At 38.0% G+C, this 12,939-nt stretch overlaps 1 protein-coding gene across 1 annotated transcript in view; it reads right to left on the minus strand.

Moving 5' to 3' along the window:
* Window positions 1-938: 938 nt before the first annotated feature.
* Window positions 939-12,939, minus strand: part of ATAD2B (ATPase family AAA domain containing 2B) — a 4,508,062-nt gene continuing 4,496,061 nt past the window's right edge. The window contains exon 30 of the mRNA XM_044063554.1: window positions 939-12,042. Coding sequence (XP_043919489.1) covers window positions 12,001-12,042 — 42 coding nt within the window. The 3' untranslated portion in view covers window positions 939-12,000. The remainder of the gene's footprint in view (window positions 12,043-12,939) is intronic.

Consider the following 12,939-nt stretch of genomic DNA (forward strand, 5'->3'; position numbering starts at 1 on the left):
AATTCCAGAACTTCCAAACACATACATAATAACTTAAAACTAATGCAAAAAAAGGTAAAACAATGCAACTATAAATTCAAACAATTATGAAAATAAAGAACTCAGAACAGTTCTTTTGAATCAAAATAAAGACACAAAATACCCCGACTGTAAGAAACCAAACAAATTTACATATACAAAAGGATGTGAGTGTATGCCCAAATTCAAGCTTATAATGTGGATACACAAACGTATTAAATTTCAGCAATACAATATGACATTCAAGTGGTTTATGAATGCAATGTCATTGCTGAAAATATTAAATGGGAAGACAAGATACTTAAACCTATAAACACATTGGCAAATGGGAAAGTCGAGTACTTAAGGGGGAAAAGATGATCACAGGTTAGTCGCAAAAAAGCCCATGAAGCAGCTATCATTAAGGGTCCTCATGTGCAGCACAGTCTGACAAAAGCTAGGAATAGCTCACTCTGCAACTTTACTAAATGAACTCAAATAAGGGCACAGAATGCATAGAGAATTGCTTTTGTTTTGAATGGTTCCTAAACCACTTGCAAAATGCAAACCCCCTGGTAATTAAGAAAAAGTAAACAAGTGGTAAAACGTAGAAACTTATGGATAGGGCTGTGTGTATGTGCATCTCTATCATTCACCCCACACACACATTTTTATTTATGTGTGTATATATATATATATATATATATATATATATATATATACATACACACACACACACATACATATATATATATATATATACACACACACACACACACATATATATATATATGTATATATATATATACACACACACACACACACGCACATACATACAAATGTATAATTCAGCACATGCATATATCTATATGCACACACATACACATTTTTTATATATATATATATGTATATATATATATATATATATATATATATGCATGTATTCACAAATATACACAAGCAAAATGTAAGTGGTAAGTTACTTCAGAACTCTGAACTGTATTTATTTTGAACCTTCAAATATATACTGAAAATAAACTTTTGTACTTGAAGACACCAAATATAACAATATGTGTTACGCAGCAGCAAAAAATGTATTTGCCTGTAATGGAGCAACAGTCTAAAAACTTGAAACATTCATAATTTTTTTTTAATCATCATGCTTCATTGCATACTTTCATTCAGTTGCAGACTTAAGTGCCAAAACAACAGTGCTTATGTTATGTCTAAAGACTACATCTGTGTCATACAGATGCTGCAACAGCGATTATGCTGCTGGTCGAAAAGGCTGCCCAAGTAGCATCTAAATATGGAATATCTTCCTTACATTTTTCTGTTATGGCTGTAGAAACTAAAAATAAACCTTGCTGCTGGTTGTGCCAGTTCATCAAGTTATGCCTTCAAATACAAATTGCTAGGACTTGGCATGCAGTCTTGTATACCATTAGTTACATCACAAACATCCAACATATTCTGATAGTATGCTGCAACTTATACAACCTCTACCTCCCAAAAAAGTCTCTCCTCACAATTGGGTCATAATTGTTTGATGCAGTGTACATAAAAGTTAAAAACAACCATCTACCTTCCTGACCTAGTTTTCTCTATGGTCAAAACACTTCTGGCAATTTAGCCAAAGATGCTGCTTCTTTCTACAAAATGAAGGCATCTTATTGTCCATTCCACACAGCTCCTGGAACCAGGGTACCATCCAAAATGGTAGTTGTACTACTAACATCAACAGGTCAGTGCTTCATCCTTCATTTACTTACCACTAAATGCTATTATCGTTCCTACTAGGTCATCATCATCATCATCACATTGTGCTATTCACCAAGGAAATTATACCAACTGAAAGGAAGATAAGCAGAACAACTTCATAAAAAACTGATCGGGAGAAGTAGCCATAAACAATACTTCCTTTTACAAAAAAGGTAACTGGCTCAGTACTAAAGCTATGAGACCATACCATTAAATAGGCAATGAAGTAGGCAAAATCTTCCCAACATCAGGTGGTAACTCACTGGCAAATCTTATTTAGCAATACCAGTGTTCACCCCACCACTGGCATGAGCTTAATGGAAGGGTGTAGTGACAACCTTCTTAGTTCTTTAATGACAAAGAGCACCACACGCCACAAGCTTTGATAAAAATCAGGTCAAATGACTTGCAAAACAAAATTAAGTTCAAAGTTAGTTTAGTTAAGGCAACGATCAAAGAATCCTGCAGACTCAGGCCCTTTGTGGGGGGATGAAAAGATGGGCTGCATGTCTGCTAACTGAAATGGTGTGATCAAATATTAATGCAGGTCACCAGCATACTTCAGTTCTCTTCTTTGAGATACCTAACTCAGCAAGTCAATGCTCAAATTGAAAGATTCCACATTACTGGTGACATGAGGTGGGAAGATTTCAAGAAGGCAACTTCAAAGCCACACACTTTTGTGAAGGCATATACCTTATACCATGCTGTGGCAGTGTAAACTACTACAAATCTTGAAGCAAATATTGCTATCATTACAGGGTAGTGTAATTTGACAGAACCATAAAAAGGATTTACTTCAGGAAGCAGAGAATAAAGTAAATTACCAAGCAGAAACTAAATGACTGCAAATGTTCCTGCTTTGATGAAAATAAAAACATTCTCATCAGTGCTGGTAGTTCTAACCATAAGATGTTTAATGGCTCTGCATACATCCAGCCTCTTAGGAAACCCTTACCATGAGCTGGCACATAGTAGATAAATGGACTACTAGGTGGTTATCATGTCTGAGTAAATTCTGAAACTAAATTGCATAGTAAAAATCACTCAAAGTCCATCTGGTTTTGTGGGAGGGTATACCTGAATTTGCCCTTAAGTTGGAAAAGAATAAATTTAGAATTGCTCAGATACAGTAATAATAATAATCATTTAAACTTTATTGAATCCCTGTTGTGCTATTAACATTTTTTAGCCAGTAGATTATTCTTAGTATTTTTTGGTTAAAACATTTAATTTTACTTATTTTTTTACCTATCGTTGAGTTGTTACAATTTTTTTTAGATTCGAGTTTCCGATTCGCCGACCTTAGCTCTTTTAGGTTTCCATCAATTTAGCTTCCCTTTATACAAGTTAGTGTTCCTCCTCTGGATTACATTCACTTGGGACCTCCTTAGCGATAGCTAATTTTTAAAGTTTGGCCTTGCTCCCCACACTACTCCTCCGGCTTTTCTATTCAGTCCCCCCCTCCCCTATCTTTCGGTTTATCTTCATGTTTAAATAGGTCATCTATAATCTTCTCCATAAGACCCCTTCCTGCCTCATTCTGTGCCCTTATGGTGCCAGACTCCACACATGCCACATTCCATTATCAGCCGAAGTGTCTGACCCTAGCTACAATTCCGATAATTTCCCCCCACACCTGATCTGTACTCATACCGAGCAGCTTTTTTGTCTTGGACCATTCTAAACTCTGTAGTCTTTCTTCCTTTAAAGCTGGCCCACCAGCACTTACAAACTCCACTTTCTATCCAGCCACTCAGCTTTAGCACATTTTTAAATGGACTCCCCTCACATCTGATCTCCCTTCTGTAGATTCTGCCCATCCACTTGCCTAACAGCAGAAATTTCCCCTCCAAATGACAGGTTTTCGGGTTTCCCTTTGAGTTTGTTCATCCACCTGCCTAATTACAGCAGAATTTGCCCATCCCCATTGCCCAATTCTGTTTTAACATAAGCTCTCATATTTTCTGATCACCTCCGGCATCCCATTCAATTACTGATATTCCAACAGCTGTTTTGGACTGCAACTTAAATTCTGTGTTTCCATTTTATTTATCTATTCCTCACCATCAGTACAATTACCCCAACCACCACACAAACTTGTCCCCTGGGGCAAAAGACACCGCACAAATTGCAAACCATTTTTCAAGTTTAACCTCATGACTCCAGCCGCTAATCCAATATATCCCACAGACACTCAGCTATTTTTACTGGATGGACTAGTTCCACCCCCCCCTCAATCCAATCCCCACCCTGTGTCTCTCCTTCCAAAAAGCTCGCCCACCACCACTCCACTGTCATCGAACAGGGTAATCCTTCTTTCTGAAACCCCTCCCTACCAGTCTCCCCTCCCAATTCACTTCTAGCAGCCTTCCTGCGTGCGGCATATACTTTTAAAAAAATCCTGACCGCTCTACTCTCTAAGTGACCTTTTAGGGACAGAATTAATTTTCAACCTGACATGCTAGACTAGAACTGCATGCTCTCATTGATTAATGTTAGAAATCTTAACCTAGCTCACTCATATGACAGCATTCCTGATGGTTTTTCGAAAGCACCTTCACAAGTCAGTGCAGCTCAGAAGCAAACATACTTTTGCCAGAACAAAAAAGCTGATTATTAACATATTTTAAAATGGACAGTTTACCCCTTTCAGTCCTCTGCTATGGCATATTTTTATTTAGTTCTTTTACGGAATTTTAGCAAACAAGATTATTTCACTTGCTCAAAACTTTATGGATGGTTCACGGATTTGTAGTGTATTTAAAATTAATATTTAAAGCAAACTATTATAGCATATCACTCTGATTTTTTTATAAAAGATGATAATGTTTATTTAAATGCACACGTATGAGCTCAAGGGTTAGACTGGGCATCCCCAACACATCACAAGTTTCAAAATACAGGCAGCAGCCCTTAAACACACCCACACGCAATGAATGGAGGATGACCCCGGTTACGCCCCCACTCTGTACAATATATAGAGCTGACTGTACAACCTTTCACTAGCACTGAGCAGCACTTGAATGACTTCCAATAAAGATCTCATTTGATTGAAGAAACGTTCTTCAAGTGTTTTTTTAAAACGCACCTAGAGTTCCAACAAAGCTTTGGCTACTAATGGGATTTTCCCAACTGAGATTTTGAACCAAGACTTAATCTCTTACAGGTTATGCCAAAGTGGCTCTCAGCTGCAGGAACAACCTAACTGCAGATTGTTTTTCTGGCAGATACCGATGGGGTGACCTGCATCAGACAAGGAGAGGCCAGAATGAGGGAAAGACACTGCAAGCAAACGAGTAAGATGTCCTCACCATAGGCCATCTCCAGAGATGCATTTCATCTTATTTGTACACAACCTTCTCCAGCTCTTTCACACAAGCTGACTAATAGCACAACAGGGATTCAATAAAGTTTAAATGACTAGTATTATTACTATATCTCAGCAATTCTTAACTTTATTCTTTTCCAACTTAATGGAAACTTCAGGTATACCCTCCCACAAAACCAGAAGGACTTTGAGAGATTTCTACTGTCTAAAGAATTCTGTTCTTCCCCATGCTTTATAGGGCTAGACTCTCTCAACTGGCACACTGCTTTTTCTCCAGTTTAAACTAAATTAAACGGGAATTTATGACCTCTGCATAAACTAACTCAAACCTTATGGGATACAATGGAAGCATCCTTTCAACAGTCTGTGAAAACTACCAAAATCAAACTTGTTTTCAGATGAAGTAAATGGAACAGAAAATCACAGTTAATTAAATAATAAACAAAGTTTTAAATTCCAGACTGCATTATGGGTCAGTGAAATATTGCCACATTGTATGAGCTCTTTCTCCAACATGGTTTCCTGTAGTGGGGAGATATGGCTGGTACTTAACTCTCCTGACAGCCCATTTCAGAGAGCTCTTCTTTAACCCAGCAAATCCACTGCCACCAATGATGCATGCAGTGGCATCCTTGTAATGCACTAGAAGGTGGTGCCCCTTCCCACGCTGTACAATTTTAAATTGCCCACATGGTCTAGCTATCATCTGCTGGAAGTTGACAAGAATACCAACTTAAAAATCTAAAACACAAACAACCTTTCACTAGTATTGAGCAGCACTTGAATGACTTCCAATAAAGATCACATTTGATTGAAGAAACGTGCTTCAAGTGTTTTTTTTAAAACTCAACACACAAAGGACTGTGAGAAGGATGCAAGAATTACCACTGCAAAGAACCCTCTTAAGCATCAACCAAAATGTTGAGCACTCTTATTTTTTGCATTTTTACATCAAGGATATCTTCTGCAGTAAGGGAGCAGCCATGAAGAATCTTACATAGTATCCACAACCCCTGTATAACACTGATGGTAGGAGCCATAAAGACCTTCTGACAAAAGACAAGAAATAAGATGGAATTATGGAGCACAGAGGTGTCAAAAGCAGCTCAGTTTTTGGACTGAATATCCAAACCACAATATTCAATAAAGGAAAACACAGAACATAAGTGGCAGCAGTGCAGTTGTTGGCAATGACCCCAGTCTTGATGACAAAGTACAAGATGGTCTGGAAATCCAGCTGAATAGTCTGCATAGTAAATGCAAACCTACCTTTTCTATCACAAACACCTATGCCAAACGGCATCAATCAACTCTCTGTGATAGAAGAGGTATAAAAAACAGATTACCATCACTTGGAACTTGGCATAGTGGAGTGGATATCTCCCTGTTTTTTTCTGGACCAAGAACAGGCAGAAGGTGAAATTGCTTTTGAGCTTTGAGGCCAACACAGGCTCTACAATGCTCCTAAGACAGAATGACTGCATTAACAGATTCTCAGACAAAGAATGGTCTACCAGAGGGAGTATGAACAAAGGCTCTAGACTGTGTCCCTTTTTCAGACTATGCTTCAGAACCACTTGGCTTAAATTATGGTTCTCAAGACTAGGGCAAACCTAAAGTGCTAAGCCTTCCACAGGCAGCCTTGAAGGGGAGTCAGAAAAAAAAGTGATGCTGCTGCAACCTGGAGCATTTTACAGGAAGAGATGGAGAAGTCAAAATGTCTAACACTTTGGAAATCTCTTCTGTCTGTGAACAGACCTCCTACTCTTTTGAGAGCCTGGATTTTCTAGCAGGAAAAGAAGAATATGGGTGGGGGTATGACCATACATACCTCAGATGAAGACACTATTTTCTGGAGATTCTTGTAGGTTTCTGGATAGGGCTCTTCAAAAGGAGCTTTGTTAACACATGGGGCATCTAGGAAAGCTTATCATAGAAGGATAATTGTCTCAATCATGTCATCTAATGCAGATGTCACTAAATCCAAAGTACAGTAGACAATATGAATAAAATGTGAAGTTTGACCCCCAGAATCAATGACCTGTGCAAACATTTGCAATGCCTGATTGAACACAAAAGAACTGGAATAAGGACAGGTGAAACAAATGGGTAACAGCCTTTTGGCCAACTGTGGCAATAAAATAAAAACTTTTGTTTTGAACTCTTTCTGGAGAACTCCCAGCCATATGCTGAAGTCTGCAGGTATTATTATGGACCAAAGAAATAATGTAATGGATGGCTTTAAGCTGCTGGCAAAGCATGGCAAAACACTCATTGGTGAGGGCACATAAGCCAGCATGTGCATGTCGCTGAGTGCAAAACAAAATAGCTTAAAGGAAAGGATGACCAGAGGCCTCCTGCCCATTCCTAGATACTAGTTGAACAACTTCAGGGGAGATGATAAAATACCTTCATAGGTGCACAGGTAAAAACTAGGCTAGCTGCCCTTCTGAGTAATTTTAAGCCTAGCCGCCAATTTTTCCAAGGTCAGAATCAAACCCTGTAAATTAGTCTGAACATCACAAACCAGTGTTCCCACAAAAACAGGGTAATCAGTAGAAATGCTAATGGAAGAGCATCCACTACACTTGTCTCTCTCAGACAAGAACTACAATCTCTTCAGTCTCCAATGCTCAAAAGGACTTGGAGTGGGGAGGAACAGCACTCCCCACACACTAGCAACCTGAAAGCCATCATGCACTATTCCTATGACTCAAACACAGAAGAAACATCAGTCACACGTTTGGGATGAACAAGACGACCAAACATAAAGGAAAGTGACAGGAGGTAAGGTGCTAGTGCAAGGCCATGTGTCAGTATCAAGCTATGTTTACAGACTGTGCATCCCCCCTCATCCATCTGGTTGTCACCTATCAAGCATAAAACAGATGGCAGCTGTGAGGGGTTTTGTTCAGGTTCATCTGTCTTATCAGTGAGCCCTGACCTTTGGGAAGAAAAAGTAAAGAACCCTTGGATCCAGGAACCTAAATGTCTAGTTTATAACACGACCAGGTAGCCATATGCTCAAGCACTGGAGGAGTAGATCTTGACTACCAGGTCTTGCTCTCAACAGCTGTTGCCAAGGTGACACTTGTCTGAACCCCCCCCCCCCCACATACATAAATATTTGTCTATGTGTGTATACATGTAGATGGCTGAATCCAGATAGTGAGAGAAAAAAAAAGGAACTCATTATCATCAAGAGGCATCAGATTCAGCAAAAGGTTCAGGCTTTAGCAGAGGCTGGTTTCCTCATTGCCTGACCAAGCCCCAATGTGGCTTCTGCCTCGGATCATGGAAGAGAGACTCTAGCTAACTTATGTGCTGTCTCCATTCTGCACACTCCCAATGCTTAGATAAGATTTCAGAATGCCATTTATGAGTAGCTGGATTGTAGTACTGGCATTTCCATTAGCTTTGTCAGATAATGAAGGCAGCGCCTCTGAGAGTCTTGATTTTTTGTTATGATGAATAGGTGAACATTTACTCTCCCTGCCCCGGTCTACAAACAACCAAGGTATGGAAACTTGAAATCTTAGAAGAATGACCAAGAATGGGTCTCTCAGGGAAGAGACCCCAGCTGTTATTCGGTGCAGAGCCAATGAAATGATTCTACCAGATGGTGGTGTTTTATTGCCTTTTATTATTTCTTCTATCTGGTCACAGGATTAGACTAACCACAACCAGGCAGACAAAAAGTAACAAAGGTCCTAGACAGTACTGGCAACTACACATTACATCCCTGGACTTTACTTGGTATCTCAGATGCACTTGTTACTGAATGTTAAAAAACAGCAAATGGACAAATACTGAACAAGCCCATATTACATTATGTATTGAGCTTAGTCCTACACAGCTAAGAACAAGGAAAGATGTCATCCTGTATCAATGAATGAATGAATGACACACACACACAGCTGGACAGCAGTAGATGGAGGGGTCACTAGATGAAAACTGCTGACAACCTTTTGCCTTGGTATCCTAGCAACTGCAATCAGAAATTGATGTTACTGAATTTTAAGACTCAACTTGAAGAAATACATTCTTACTCAATGGTTTTACTGTAGCAAACATGTTAACAACAGATCTTTAGCTACTTTCACTATTTCAATCCCTTTAAGGAAACTATGCCACAAATATGGTAGCAGGAAAGAAGAAGTGGAATCTAAATTCACAAAAACTGATCCAGGGCACAGAGCCAAACTATACAGAGATGTATGATTTTTCCATATGGATGAAAAGGCAGGCAAAGATATCCTACATGTTCAGCAGTAACAACAAATAATGAAGAACTAAGGGAAGTGCCCTATAAATGTTCATGGCGGGGCACAAAATTCACAGCAGTACGGCAACTTGCATAACACATTTAATTTTTAAGCAAGCATGGTAACTGAAAAGGATAAAAAGTATATTGCAATGAGCTAATTAATTTCCGCAGAAAACTAATTCATCACTGCTGGTAAATTCAGCAGTCTAGAAGATGGATGCAACACTACAAAACCTGGAAAAATGGCATCTGACAGAAAATGTTCCTTCGACAGACTTGATATGTATACTAACCAACTACAGTAGTAAACCAGTTATTTCTAACACTACACTGCTGTTTCCATTTTACGCAATCCTGTTTTTAATTTGAATATCTAAAATTTTTACCATAGTTTGTGTCTTTTCCTACTTGTATGGTAGTTGGGGTAACAGTAAAACAATTACATTCTTAAAAACAGTGAGCACATAAAACATACACATACCAAAAAAGCCATGCAACTGAAGGAGCTCTACCACAAATCCTCCTTGTCTTCTGATGTTGTATTTGTAAAGACAACATAAACCCTGCTGCATAGCATTCTAACAGAATCAACTTAGAGAGAATCCAACAGCGATACCCATAATAAGTGTAGCTACATACATGTGGGGAAGATAGTCTTTCATCAGTTATCAAGAACTTATCAAAATTCATTTAAAAAACATAAGCAACAATTAAAAATTCATTAGCTAAAACTGACAGTATAAAAACAAAACGTTTGCATCCCCCTTTGAAAACTGTATAGCCAGGCTAACTTTTATGAGTGCTGCTGTTAGAACATCTGCATTTCACAACATGAAACTAGAATAAATACTAAAACAAATTTTAACAATGCAGCAAGAACCTGAGACCTGTGAAAATCGTTACAACAGAGACTTGCTACAAAAAATTTGCTACATTGCATTTAATCAAACTTTAGTCTGTAACAATTTCCATCCAAGTACAAAATCCTGTTAAGTTAATGTATATTAAACAGTAAAATATTCTATTCAGGTACTATGTAATAAATAGCCAAGAAAACACGTAAAAATGCATACAGATTATGAGACTTAAAGAAAATGCAATTTCAAACTTCTGACCATTGTTCTAACCCCTTCCCAAAAATCTCAAAAAAAAAAAAATACAGTGTTATACAAGGGCTGCAATTAACAACGTTGAAACATTTACAAAGATTTTCCAATTTTCTGATGTCAATGTAAATTTATGAACAAGTAAAAAACAGAAAAATAAATTCAAGACAGAATCAAAGCTTTAAATCCATAAACTAAGATGTACTTTGGATTACTGCAGTAGCCCAAAGCCAATCAAGTCTGAGTTCTCTATTTGCAGTGGCATATTTGGGAGCTGGTATCATGAAAACAAGTACCTTAGCTTTAGCATGTAAACAGCTGCAGCGTGATTACAGTATCCTGTAAACACCGTTGGTAAATACTATACAAAAAGCTGAGGTAGCTTAGTAATACATCTGCAGTAGTCCAAGACAGTCTTCTCTAAAGAAAATGTGTTGCATATTTTGTCAGATACACCTGTAGCTGACAGAAAGCTGACGTAGTGAATGGTAATACTGGCCACCCTGCATTAGTATACATCATGGCCACTTAGTGGTTTGCTGTAACATGCTGGGCTGCAGATAAGACTAACAAATACTTTAAAATTAGTAGAATGCTTCAGTGAAATACTCTTGACAAATATTAGCTAAAAACAACTCAAAGGAAAGGGACTTATCAAATGAGTATATACCATTACATATGGGAAAAACTATCAAACCTTTGAAATTTAATAAACTTTTAAAATGGGGCTTTTGACATTTCATAAAGGATATAGTTATTTATTTTATGTCACCATTCTAAAGAATTTCATTTTAATTTAGATTCATCCCTTCAGTTTATATAGACAATTAAAAGTGTTCATATCTCTGTTTTCCTGTTAAACGTATAGGACAGTTTGCGGTTCTCTCCTTCAACTAAGCTCTTGATGGTTGAAAAGGTGAAGTTTAGTACTCCATTTTCTACACCAGAACAACCAGATTACATCTCATCTATATGCAGTGATAAAAAGGCACACCAAGGACAGTTCTAACCAGAAGAGAGCACTTTTTCTCTAATTACATCTAGTCTTTCCAGCTTTTCACCAGGAGCTTCAACTGTGAGCAACAAAACATGTCTCACTTCAATACACAGTGAACATTTAAAAAAAGGAAAGAACGCAGCAAAATTTAATACATTTTAAACACAGAGAAAAAGGAAAAACTGCTCTATCCAGTTTCCTTGTTTGATTTAAAAAAATCTGTCACATTTTCTTAGCAAACAGAGATAATGCTTCACAGAGAATTTAGAGCAGCACTGAGAAGAATGCAATAGCACCGGAACCTGCAGACTGTCTTGACGGATTCTGTAGTATTCAAAGATACTTCTATGTGTAGTTCTGTTTGGTTCTTGTAGGCTGGTTAGTTTCAGGTACCTGAGACATTAGCACCAAAATTAAGAGAAAAAGAGAGCAGTTATGATCAAGGCTCTGAATATTCTTGGTGCAACTGGGAATTTAATGGCTCAGAAGACTGCCCTCCCATTAGCAGTCAAGCAGGCTAACCCTGCCTTCTTGTAAGAGTTCACAGGAATGTTTCAAATGATTGAACTGTTCTTTCTAATTCCTAAAAGGAAAACAAAACAAAAAAATTAACTTGGCGTCTCTCCCAATCTCTCAAAACATAATCAGTATAAAGGTAGAATTCACTGCCATGCTTTGTACATTTTAAACAAGCATTAAAATGCAGTTTTATAGAAGTGATAAAATTTAAAATAACCATGTTTTCTATAAGCAGCTTTTTACACACTTTAAATGAACTACTTAATCCTTTCAGTCAATAAATCAAATTATTCTTTATCAATTCTTTATCATGAGTAAGAAAATGCAACAATTTTAATTACTTTTTAATGGAAGATTCAACAGTGGGCATCATTTATCTGACCACCCTCAGAAGACAGACAGACAGACAGACAGACACACACACACACAAATGTATGCCATCATTAATCTTCTGAATGACCCATGCCTCTCCCAAAACTGAGGAACTCAAGTCCTGATGAAGTCCTTAGTCAGTAAATTTTATTTTGCCTTTTTCCCCTGTGTCATCCAACCATTAACTCTCAACTCTCCCTTCTCCCTGCAGCCTTTCATCTATGCAATGAACACAGGGTTTACTAACGGTGCTCTTAAGTACACCCTCTGGCAGCATGATGTGCATGCCTAAGGAAAAAAGAACCTGCAACGCCATCTGTGAGGTGCAGAGAGCACATACACTAATGAAAGCTATATCGCAAGCAAGCTGCCTGGGCAAGGAAGAACCCTCACCCTAGACCTTAACCTGCATACTGTAGTACCGTATCTCCAGGAGGTGTCAGTACAGCAACAGTGACTTACCTACCACCTCCTGGGATGACTAAGGTGACACTTGTTTCTTAATTCCACTCTACCCAACTTGCTCCTCCAGTACTAATGTTGCTAGTCAATTCTGGATTGCAGTCAGGGTTAGCTAAAATGCTCTTAA

Source organism: Protopterus annectens, chromosome 2.part1 (genome assembly GCF_019279795.1).
Source record: "Protopterus annectens isolate FY-2018-M chromosome 2.part1, PAN1.0, whole genome shotgun sequence".
Taxonomy (NCBI): Eukaryota; Metazoa; Chordata; order Ceratodontiformes; family Protopteridae; genus Protopterus; species Protopterus annectens.